Source organism: Lissotriton vulgaris, chromosome 3_1, assembly GCF_964263255.1.
Source record: "Lissotriton vulgaris chromosome 3_1, aLisVul1.2, whole genome shotgun sequence".
Taxonomy (NCBI): domain Eukaryota; kingdom Metazoa; phylum Chordata; class Amphibia; order Caudata; family Salamandridae; genus Lissotriton; species Lissotriton vulgaris.
Window position 1 is genome coordinate 2,105,727,109 of NC_141689.1, and position 12,445 is coordinate 2,105,739,553.

At 43.8% G+C, this 12,445-nt stretch overlaps 1 protein-coding gene across 11 annotated transcripts in view; it reads left to right on the top strand.

Annotated features, from left to right (window-relative positions):
- Positions 1–12,445, top strand: part of FRYL (FRY like transcription coactivator) — a 2,483,143-nt gene that overhangs the window by 1,581,881 nt on the left and 888,817 nt on the right. For all 11 annotated transcript variants that reach the window (XM_086962669.1, XM_086962670.1, XM_086962671.1 and 8 more), the window contains one exon: positions 4,929–5,079. In XM_086962669.1, the coding sequence (XP_086818795.1) occupies positions 4,929–5,079 (151 nt within the window). The remainder of the gene's footprint in view (positions 1–4,928; positions 5,080–12,445) is intronic.

Here is a 12,445-nt window from a genome sequence, read left to right on the forward strand (position 1 = left end):
CAAGATATGAATTCAGCAGCCTGAGCTGCCTGATCAACCGTCTTTGTTCAAGTCCCCTATTGTAACTCGTTTTCTGAAAGGCATCACATACACGTTTCCACCTGTTCCATTTATGATGCCTCAGTGGGACTTGAACCTGGTTCTTACTTATCTGATGTGCGCTCCCTTTGAGCCACTTCACAACTGTCCTATCCGCCTTCTTACTCTGAAGACTGCTTTCCTGGTTGCCATCACCTCTGCCAGGAGAGTGAGTGAGTTCCAGGCTCTTTCCTCTAAACCTCCTTTCCTTTCTGTCCATCCGGACAAGGTTGTGTTGCGGACTAGGCCCCCTTTCCTGCCGAAGGTTGTCACGGCCTTTCACATCGGGCAGTCTATCACCTTGCCCACCTTCTTTCCGCATCCCTCAAAGGAGGAAGAGCGGCTCCACCGTCTGGACCCAAAACGTGCAGTCTCCTATTTGGATCGCACACGCCAGTTCCGGGTGGATGACCAACTCTTTGTTGGCTACGTGGGCACTAAGAAGGGACGGGCGGTACACAAGCGGACCATCTCTCGGTGGGTCGTTTTGTGTGTCAAGGCTTATTACTCCTTGGCAAGGAAGGAGCCTCCTGTAGGGCTGAGGGCCCATTCCACTCGGGCCACGGCGGCTACCACTGCCCTGGGTCGGGGAATCCCCCTGCAGGACATTTGTCAGGCAGCTACGTGGGCCTCGCTGCGCACGTTTGCAAGACACTACTGCCTGGACAGCCAAGTCCGGAAGGATGGCTTCTTTGGCCGTTCCGTCCTCCAGGACTTTCTGGTGTGATTATTGGTTCGCAGATCCACCACCGGGGTTGGTATTGCTGGGGTATCTATTCAAAGTTAAGGAATCTAATACTAACCTGTTTCTTTACGATGAACAAGTTACTTACCTTTGGTAACGATATATCTGTGAGAAACAGTAGTTAGTATTAGATTCCTTACCACCCCACCCATCCTCCCCGTTCTGCAAACCGATATCTAGGGTTAAGGTCACTTTCAGGGCCCTAGTTTCAATGGCACCAGTGTTGGTTTTTGAGATGGCTCTGCGTTTTTGGCGCGGAAAAGCTGTGTCTAAGAACTGACGTCCGCACGCGGAGGCGGCGTCTAAGTACTCCGACGTCATCACGACACCCACAACGCCGACGACAGACGCGGAGCCGCAGACGACGCCTACCGACGCGCAAGGGTACTGCTACACAAAAATTTCCGGATCCAGTCTGACGCCTGGGGATATTCTAAGGTAAGGAATCTAATACTAACTACTGTTTCTTACAGATATCGTTACCGAAGGTAAGTAACTTGTTTGTTACTGTCAAAGGAAGTGTGTTATTCTTTTTACTTTCCTGCATTGACTTCACACTGTGTGTGTTGGTTTGAATATTATGTACTGTGTATACTGTATATATATTGTTGTCGGTCCGTCCGTGTGCCTCGAAGGCACGGAAAATAACGGAACCGACGTCATCACGCCGACTAGGCTCTCTTATGGCGCCAGTGACGTCAGCGGAACCACGTGCGGAGCCATGCTACAGTAAAGTCGTCCTCGTCGGCGTGGAGAGTTACAAAACATTACTGAATGCTGCTGCCGCAGGTGATATTCACAAGGTAGATACTGTATCCACCAGAAAGTGTTACCGAAGTAACTACTAGAGAATTTTTTTTAATTTTAGGCAGTGTTTTTTTTGTTTATTTATGGCCCAGACTTTCTGCCTTGTACCTGCAAAAAAATGTAATTGGCTGCTTTGAGCTAAAACATTCATTATGACCGACTGTAAGGGAACTCTACTCAAAGGTTCCAAGTGACATTTTCAAGAAGCAGGAAATTGCCAGACTTTTAACTTCGAGTCTTCGGTAAAACCTTGCTGCTATGACCGGCAGTGATCTTAGTAGGAGAACAGGAGCGCTAGTCCCTTGCGTGAAGAAAAGCCCAAAAAACGGCCCTGCCTTCTTAACAGATGTGTGTAAGTGGTCTAAATTGACTGAGACACCCAGACATAAAAAGCAGTGACAAAACATTACCTGAGGACATTGTGAGGCTTTTTTGCCTTCATTTGCAATAAGACAGAAAAACACCCACCATTTAGTACCCTTAAGGTGTCCTGGACTTCCCTCATTCAGAATTCACTCATTAAGACCGATCTGTGTTCATCACTGCTGCCTTTGAAATTGTGTTCTGCATGCTGGGCTGGCAACCTAAATCCAGGTGCTGTTTAAAACACTATTAAGATTAAGTATATCTCACAATGTAAAGTTGTGGTACACGTACTCTAAATTCTATTTAAAACTTTGGGAGACTTTGGTTCCATTGGATGCCCACTGGTCCCATGGGTGCTTCACCATCAACATCTTTGACTGTGATAGTTCAAATGCTGAATTAAGGACATCTAAAGTTTGATACCCCAAGGGCACTTCATGGCACTATTTATTTATTTATTTATTTTACACATTTGTAGAGCGCTCTGTTACCCGGAGGTGTCCTGGCGCTGGAAGGATAGGCTGGTGTGAAGAAGCGTGCTTACAGAGTGAAGAGCCAAGTTTTAAGTCCTCTTCTGAAGACCATCAGGTTCTGAGTCTGTCTGAGCCCAAGTGGGAGTTTGTTCCAGGCCTCTGCCGCTCCAAGAGAGAAGCTCCTACCGCCCCAGCGAGCTTTTTTTGTTCTGGGGACTGTGGCCAGGGCCAGTTGTCCTGACCTCAGAGTTCTAGCTGGTTTGTGCCAGTGGAAAAGAGATTTCAGGTGCCTGGGGCCTGTATCGTGGAGGGCTTTGAAAACCATGCATACCGCCTTGAAAATGATTCTTTTACGGATGGGTAGCCAATGTAGTTTTACCAAATCTTGAGATACCGAGGAGAATTTGGGTGTGTCAGTGATAAGGCGGGCGGCTGCATTTTGCAGTAATTGAAGTTTGTTGAGAACGCACTGCTGGGCGTTTAGCATCAGACTGTTGCAGTAGTCTAGGCGTGAAAGCACTAGACCTGTGACAATTGTTTTCCTATATTTCTTCTCCAGATATGGTAGAATTTTTCTGATAGTTTTGAGTGTAAAGTGAAGGGAGGAGGAGAGGGCGTTCACCTGGGATTTGAAGGTCAGGGTGGAATCCACCAGAATCCCGAGGTTCTTCACTTTGTCCACCGGCTCTGGGAGAGGTCCCATTTCGTCGGGCCACCATCTCGGGGACCAGAAGTTATCTTTGGCACCAAAGAGCAGGACCTCGGTCTTTGAGGAGTTTAGCTTAAGACAACTTTGAGCCATCCAGCGGCCTACTTCGGACATGCAGTTTCTAAATCTGTCCGCGGTGTTTTGTGTGTTGCCGGGAAGAAGGGACACCACAATCTGTGTGTCATCGGCGTATGCCGTAAGTTGAAAGCCGAAAGATCGAATTACCGGGGCGAGGGTAGAGACATACACATTGAAAAGGGTTGGGCTCAAAGAGGACCCCTGGGGGACACCACATGGAAGTACAAAAGGGCGTGATTCGTAGCTGCCCAGTGCCACTGTCTGGGATCTATCAGATAGGAAGGCTTGAAGAATTTTACTCTACTCTGCATTTCTCTGTAGAAAATACTTGTAAAGGTCAGTTGCATCTTTAGTTGATCTACTTTGGTTCCGTGTCCCTACAGGACCTCCGGTTCGAGTCTTTGAACTGCATCTGGATACTCACACCTTCATTTTTTGGCTTCTTTTGGAAATTTGTTGGTTTGATGGTTGGAGTGTCTGCCAAATAAAGTTTTGGGATGCTTTTGAAGAGAAACTAGACAATTGGCCACCTTCCAATCTGATTGCACAACACTGAGTTAGATACAGTTTCTGCTCCCTTCTAGATTCATATGCATAACTTATGTTTCTCCTTCCATCTTTATGTGATACAGTTGGCATCTCTGTTAAACTATTTTGGCTTGGTGAATAATGTGTTTAAAAAAAGAAAAAAAAATTGCCAGTTTAATGTTTTACATGTCTGAAGTAACCAGAATATTGAGGAACTGCTAGAAGAGGTAGTTGGAAACTCAAGTAAAAATATATGCATACATTGCGAAATTCATGTAATGTTTCCCCAAAAGGGGGGGGGGGGGGGGTTAATATTTCTTTTCTTGCTTGTGATGCAAACGCATGTGGAAAAATGTTAGTCTCATTTTGAAAAAAGATAAATGTTTTAAAGTTGTTGATGCAAACAGTGGCCATTATCAGGAGATAGTCAGAGTTTCATGCTTTAGGGTTCAGGATTTAGTCTTCCCCCAGAGGAGAGTTTTTAAAACCTTTAACATGGCAGGCAAGTATAAACGAGTGCGCAAACTTCATCTTAAGATAGTACAAAGGACGTGCTTGTTTGTTCATCTCTCGTTCCATGTTTGTGCAACAGATGACAAAGTGAAACAATATTTTTGCCCCAGCTTTCCCCGGTCAAGGTTTAATGGGAAGCAAGCTAGTAATGATCTAGAGATTCCCTCTGATGTTCATCCACTTTTCATTTTTGGTGTTCTTTATCTCCTTTGCTGGTTTTTTTCAAGTTCTGAGCATGGTTTTCGGTCAGCTGCATTTTTAGCTATGGCTTAGCCTTATTCCAAAATTAGTGTCTAAAAAATATCAGAAATTGTAAATAGGTTAAATTGCACTTCCTTTTGAAAAAACATGTTGAAAGCAGTATCAAGATGTAAATTTTATTTAGAAGACATAGGATAGTGCATTGATGTAAGTCTAGTCCTGGAACAGAACGTGACACACGATGACATGTTAGAAAAATCTAGTGATTAATTAAGCCTATGATTCCAATCTTTTGCACGTAGCCAGTTTGTCTTACAGATTCTCCATATAACATATTAATCTCCTTTTTATGATTACATTTTTTTTATATATCACTAAATGTTTGGAAGAATGCAGTAATGTAGACTTAACTGATGAATTGTTTTAATAGGTGATTCAATGCCTCTTTATTCAACGTGGAGACTGAAAGTGATGGAGCATAATCAGGGAGAGCCCCTACCTTTCCCTCCTACTGGAGGATGTTGGTCACCATTGGTCGATTACTTGCCTGAAACATCATCAGCTGGAATGTCTCTTCACAGGTAAAAAAAAAAAAAAAAACATAACCATGTATCTGTTCTCTTTGTATAGTTTACCTTGGTTTGTCATCTGGCATCGTGCTGCAAACACAGAATATTGCAATTTATGGTGATTAATCAATCAAAAGCATTTCTTAAGTGCTACATTGTCATTCCTAGGGGTATCTGGCTGCTGTCTTCGTTGAAGAGCCAAGTCTTGAGTCTTTCTGAAGTCTGCCAGCGAGGGGGCTGTTTGGAGCTGAGGGGGGAGCTTGAAATTCTGTTATTTAATTTTTACATATTGTAAGTCTTCGCCAACAATTGTTTGCTTGATTAGAAGTGCCAGCCATTCTCTTGTGTGTATTCATTACTGGTGCCTACCGCAGACAAGTTCTGCTGGTGTATAGTTAAGCTGTAGCAGGTACATGAGCTGAGAGGCCCTTCACAGTGGTGTATTACTTTTAAAAGAGCTGGTGAATAATAACCACACAATGTATTTGACTTGATAATATCTCTAAATCTTTTTCATTTGAAATTTAACAGTATTTCCTATAGTGTCTAGTCTGAGGAGCACTAGTATAGTAGAATTTGTGGATTGCGAAGAATTTCTTGATTAGTGAGGTGAGACTAATTCTATACTCCCTTGCACCAGGGTCAGATAGCTAGAGGTGCACATACCAGCTCCACAGCCTACTCTGTAGCCATTGGGGAACTCTGCCTGTTCCCTTGTCCTTAATGCTTGTATCTGAAGGGCTGTTTGGCTAGGTCGTGATGGGCTCTAGGAAACCAGAGAGGTCTGAGACCAAAGTAAATACTCTTAGAAGCTGGATTCCTATTTTCCTGCACCCTCTGCCTGGATGTGTATAGAAAGACTTGTTTGGCACCCACTGGACTGGTGTTAAGTTTGACTTGGGTAACTAGCCTATAAAATATTAAGCTTGGACACTTTCTAGTCTTGAGCATGGTTCCAGCTTCACATGCAAATCAAAGCTTCATAAGCCCATAGGCTCTATGGTGTGTTTAGTGAAGTTTCCTCTAGCTTGCAATGCTTGTACACAGTTGACAGGATAATAATAGAGTTGTTATTAATTTCAGAGCTAACTGATGTTAGCTCTGTTCTATAGACTTAGACTCTTGCTGTATATTTTCTGTTCTAGCAATTTGCCACATCTGATTAGGTATTAACACAGTCGTTTGAGGCATGTGAGCTATAGATCACATGCTTTGCAATTCCTGCCATGTAGTGATTGGTTCGGATGTTTGCAGTTTGTTTTTCTTTGAAGAAGTCTTTTCAAGTCACGAGGTAGATGACTCCTCCTTTTAGGTGATAGTGCGCATGGGCATCGACTTCATTGTTAGATTGTTTTTGTCTGCCATCGGGTTCGGACATGAATTTCTGCGCTCCGGCTTGACACTGTTTCTTCGGTTTCCCTCGGTGCGCAATACACTCCCCCTCGACTGTTGTTTTCCGCGTATCTTATTTACTTCTAAAAAAACTTTCTTTTAATCGGTAAGCTCGTGGAAGTCCATCGGGCCTACCCACGTCAGTCCGCTTCGCTGTCAATGGAACGAACTCATTTCAAATTCTGCCCTCTGTGCCACGCGAAGTTTCTACGCACCGACTCACACAAAGTGTGCAACCTGTGCTTGTCTCCAGAGCACAGAGAAAAGGACTGCAACGTGTGCAAGGCTTTCCGGTCCAAGAAGACACTTCGCGACAGTCGTGTTCGAAGTTGCGACATGCAGAGCCAAACACAAGTTCCATTCCGGACCTCTTCGGAGCAGATTCAGAACAAGAAACCGGAGACGCCATGGGAGCCGAAGAACAGGATCTCATCTCCATCTCAGACTATGACTCTGAGGGAGAAGACGAAATCCCGCATGGGCAGCGTACCATGAGTACAGATCTTCCCTTGCCCCAAAGTCCACCTCAGTCCAAGAAGGCTGCTCGGTCCAAACCCCGCCTCCGGGCCTCGGTCGGCACCGAGAACATGTTTCCGGCACCCTGCCCTCCAGCTCGCCACCGAAACACACCCAAAAGCCTTCCGGCTCTGAGCCGAACCACCCAAAAATGGGCTTTGATCCGAAACCTTTGAAGTTGAAGACAGACTCTGACCCGCTCCCTTCGCGCCAAAAACACTTTTGGATCTGAAATCATCAGGTCCAAAACCACAGCACTAAAACCATCAGCATCGAAACTTTCGGCACCAAAACAATCGGACGTGCCTTTTCCATCTCAAGAACAGCATTTCGATGCTTTAGCGACTAAACCGGACCCGAAACAGAGACAGTTGTATATCCATTCAACCTCTAGACATATTACCACAAAAGTGACACTCAAAAGGAAACCGGACACAGAGGAGACTTACCACATTCATTTAAAGAGAAAGAATGTCGTGACTAATCCTTCTCCTCCTCCCCTTCCATCTCCTTCTCCTCAGCCTCAATCTTTCATGATTTCACCTGAGCACCTAGCACCACATACACCTGAAGATAAGGATGATGAAGATGGGGACAATGCATCACTACTCTCAGACCTATGGGCAGATTATAATACCTTTTTGGTAAAGAAGAGAGGGACCCCTTAAAACCAAAGAAATAGGGTACAATGAGACCATATATAAAAGAAAGAGTTTCCTTTGGACTACCCAAAGAAGAAAGATTATACTCCTGGCCACATCTACTCAACTGGCCTCAAGCAGCACACTCTATAAACCACTTCACATACACCATACATTGGAGGGAGATATAGTAGCAAGCCCAAGGTCACAAAGCAGGATTATAAAAAAATGGAAAAATGTATTGATCAATATATCAAAACGAAATACAGGAGGAAATAAGCGTTATTTCTAAGAATAAAAACAATCAAAAACAATATTAAAAAACCTTATGTATTACAGCACATAGTCAAAAACTGCATGTTATATATACATAATTGGCAATATTCATATGTAGTATTACTAGCTAAATCGATTTCTAACAACTCTAATAAAAAAAACAGTATCTAACAAAGAGTACGCATAAAAGAAAGTGCACTTTGTCATTGACTAGATACACATCCGTAATTAAACAGTGTACAGCAGTAGAACCTAATGTCGCACAGTTATTTAGTGATCTGTGGTGCCAGCCTTGTGACTGATTGTTTTATGTGCCGTCCTTTCTTTGATTGTTTGACAAGTATGAGAAAAATTATTTGAGCAAGAGTCACATATATGGTCTTGAAAAAGATGGTTCAATAATAATTTCCATCGAAATGTGTCAACACCACATAACACAATCCGTCACAAGGCTGGAACCACAGATGACTAAATAACTGTGTGACATGGGGTTCTACTGCTTTACACTTTTTAATTAAGGATGTGTATCTTGTCAATGACAAAGTGTACTGTCTTTTATGTGTACTGTTTGTTAGATGATAAAAAAAATTGTTTTTGAGTTTTGTGTTAGAAATTGATTTATCTAGTCAGACTGCATATGAATATTACCAACTACGTTGTATAACATGCAGTCTTGTTTTTAACTACGTGTTGTAATGCATAAGGTTTTTTAATATGTTTTAAATTGTTTTTATTCTTAGAAATAACGCTTATTTCTTCCTGTACTTCGTTTTGATATATTGATTAATACATTTTTCAAATTTTTATAATCTTGATTTGTGACCTTGGGCTTGCTAGTGTATCTCCCTCCAATGTATGGTGTATGGGAAGGGGTTTATAGAGTGTGTTGCTTGAGTCCAGTTGAGTAGATGTGGCCAGGTGTATAATCTTTCTTCATTGGGTAGTCCAAAGAAAACTGTTTCTTTCAGATTATGATACTGACTATTCCACAGGAAAGGACCCTGACCTGTACCCTACCAAGCCCACTCCACCAGACGACAGCGTAGGTTACATAGAACTGCTGTGTAGAGCTGCCAACTACCATGGTGACACCTGAAGAAAGAATCCCATAAAGAGGATTTCCTTTTTGAAACCCTTAGCAGCACACAGAAGTCATCGCACACACTCCCTATGCTCAAGGGTGTGATCAGAGATGTTGATGACATATTTACTGACCTCGGCATGACCCGTATCCTTACCCCTAGGGTAGATAAAATGTACAAGCCAGCATCTTCTGACCCAGTGTACATAAAGGGACAATTACCATTGGACTCCCTAGTGATGTCCAACGCACGTAAAAGGACCAACTCCCAAACTACAGGAAATGGTCCACCCCCAGATAAAGAATCTAAGCTTCTTGACGCTTCTGGGAAAATGGTAACCTCTCAGGCAGCAAACTTCTGGCGCAACTCTAAGTCGCAAGCGATGCTCACAAGGTATGACAGGGCATATTGGGACGAGATGGAGCACCTGCTCCAAATTCTGCCCTTTGAACATAAATCTAAAGCACAAGACCTAGTGCATGTCTTAGGACTTCAGAGCAGACGGGAACCACGACCAGAATGGCCCAGCTGTTTTGTTTTTCTCCCCACTGCAGATCAACCGACAACCATGGGAGCGTCAAATGCAAGAGGCCAGTTAGCCAAGCATCTCTGCACCTGAGTCCCCCAAGTCCGGGTTCACAACTTCCTGCATACCCTTGGCTTAGGGGCTCCCACAACATGGGTTTCCCTTTGGGTTCAGCCGGACATGTCCCCCTTTGCAGCTCCTTTGTTTCAGGTTCCCTTGACTTTACCATTGTAACACTCAAGGCTACTGTCTCAGCCAGCGTCTATCTGCACCCAGACACACCAGGGCAGATAAAGTGAAACTGCTAGTTGTCCTTTGGACCTTGGCCCCATAGCACCTTGTCCCAAAGGGCACCTCTGAACTCCGACTGTAAGTACTGTTTTACTACATGCGTTTTTCCTTCCAAAGGTTAACATTGTAGCGCTTGAGGCTAATGCCTCAAAATTTTTGTTCGAGTTATTATATTGTTTACTTCTAAAATTGATATCTCCAATTGTTATTCTAAAGATCTGGTGTAAATTCTATAAAAATCGACTTTACATAAATTGGTCTTAGATTTCTTATTGAATGTGTGAACAATGTATTGACTGTGTCTGTACAACAAATGCTTAACACTTCTCTTTGATAACTGTAAGCTGCTTGACCACACCTCCACAAATAGAGCACTTAAGATTTTTAAAGTAAGCTCTGTAAACCATTTAGGGTTGTCTGGACGTTTTACATGGTGTGCCCTTAGATTGGTGGCACTACTTTAAAGCCAGCATCCTCAAAGGTAAAGTATCAGAATCAGGAGATTTGTCCAAAGGCTTAATGCCTCCCTGGAAAGCCCGGTAAAGTGCCAAATATATACAGAAGGGCCTCTGCTTGCTGCAGTGTCATTGATGGACCTCGCAATTCTGCTCCAGGACCAATCTCTCGGAATCTGCTGCAATGGAGTTCAGGAGTGAAAGCCGAGGCACGTTGACACCCTTGTACCCTCTCTGGAGTCTGAAACGGGCTGGAAGGGTCAGAGTCCTGCTTTGAGGTAAGCTTTTTCTTAGATTCACTGGAAGACTTCCATTGTGAGGATTCAGCAGGAATGACTTTGAAAGTGGGAATGTGACCTTTCCTTCTCCTGGTCGTGGCATGGTGTTGTCTGTTTGATGACAAAGTTTGGCCTCGCCTTCCTAAATTACCTTTGAGGTTATCTTGGCACTGTTTTTGCAGGTCTTGGAGTTGTAGTCTGACCCCAGGTAAAACCAACAAACTTGTTGAGGGTCCGTCCCAAATATCTGTTTGCGACAGTCCCTACACGGTTTAAACCATGATGTTTTAGGGGGTGATATTTCCCCTGCACACTTAATGAATTTGGAAAAAAGCTGGGCCAAAAAATCAAATAACTCTCAAATGCCATGTGGGAGGCAGAAATGGAAAGCAACTGTCACCATGCTTGGGTAGCTCTTATATGCAGCTAAGCTAGTTACGTCTGGAGTGAAATGGCAGCAGCTTGTAGCCATACAATACCATTTACTGATATGCAGGAAATTGCCTACTCCAATCTGATGCCTGGGGGTATAAACAAGTTGAGGAATCTGCAGTTAGATTTTTCCAGCAGAGTTTTTAAGCATCCACCAACCCACCTCACCTAGTTTAGTGATTCAACTCACTTTGGCGGACTCAAAGCAGAGTGCTATATTTAATAAATCTGATACTGGAAACTGTGCAGGATTATTATGCTGAGATGTTTGGTACCAAACATCCCATACTTCACTGAAGCCATCATGGTGATGGGAAACTCGTAATGACAAATGTCCAGTCAATGCACTTGCTATGGCTTCCCTGGTCACTTAAAATAACCAGGAATCGACATGGATATTGCAGGGGAATATCTGCTCATGCAGTTTCCCTCACAGGAGATATAGTGTACCCTGCCTTAGGGCTAAGGCCTGCTAGAGGGGTGTCTTAGGTATATCCCATGCTGTGTCTGTGGGCGTGGCACACAGCGATGTGTGCCATGTTGACTCTTCAGTTTTGTCTACACCAAGGCATGCAGTCTGCTATAGCAGAGTGCTGGACCTTGGTTAGAAGACCCTGGGGAGACAATTCATGCTGTTACCCTTGGGGTCCTCCTTCAGTGCCAATGCCCTAGGTACCAGGGGTACCATTTACTAGGGACTTACAAGGGGTGCTGAAGTGGTGCTAATTGGGAGACAAAAAGGGTACAGTGTAGGGAATGAGTTCTTGCACAGGAGACCTGCTTGGCAGGGACCCTGTGCACTTCCAGTCAAGTTAACAGAAAAAAACAGGCAAAAGTGGGGGTGGGGTACTGCAACAAGCACCCTGTTTCCTCCACAGAAGAAATAGTGTATAGTATTTAAACAGCAAAAAAAGAAATGGATACTGTGAACTTGAAGGTGAGCTGACTGTACCCAAATGGAAATGGCTAGGTCGACATACACTTTAGTGTAAATGCACTGCCACTGAGGTCTGGTCAGCAGGCCTATGTGCAATCTCAGAGTCGAAACACTAGCAGCATAGGTCAAAAACCTGGCGGTGACCATACAAAATTATTTCCTTACACTGACCATATTTAACAGCTGCTCTTTAGATATATTGTATGGTGCCGGCATTAAAATGCGCTCTGTTTAGCCACTGTTTAGCCACAAGTGACATCCTCCTGACTGTTTTTAACAACTCCTTATAGCATGGCATTTTTCCTGACCCCTGGTTGGTAGCCTTAGTGAGTTCTCTACTAAAGAAGGGTGCCCAGAGAATGATTGATATGAGAAATGTTAGGCCAATCTCATTGCTCCCTTACTCAAAATTCTGAAAAAAGTGGCCCTGCGTCACCTTCAGGACCTTGTATAAACTAGTTTTCACCCTGATCGTAGCACCATGCTTGTGGTCTATCTCCCTTCAGTGATTTTACCAGCTCATTGATGGAGACATCGACAGGCTAGTCATGT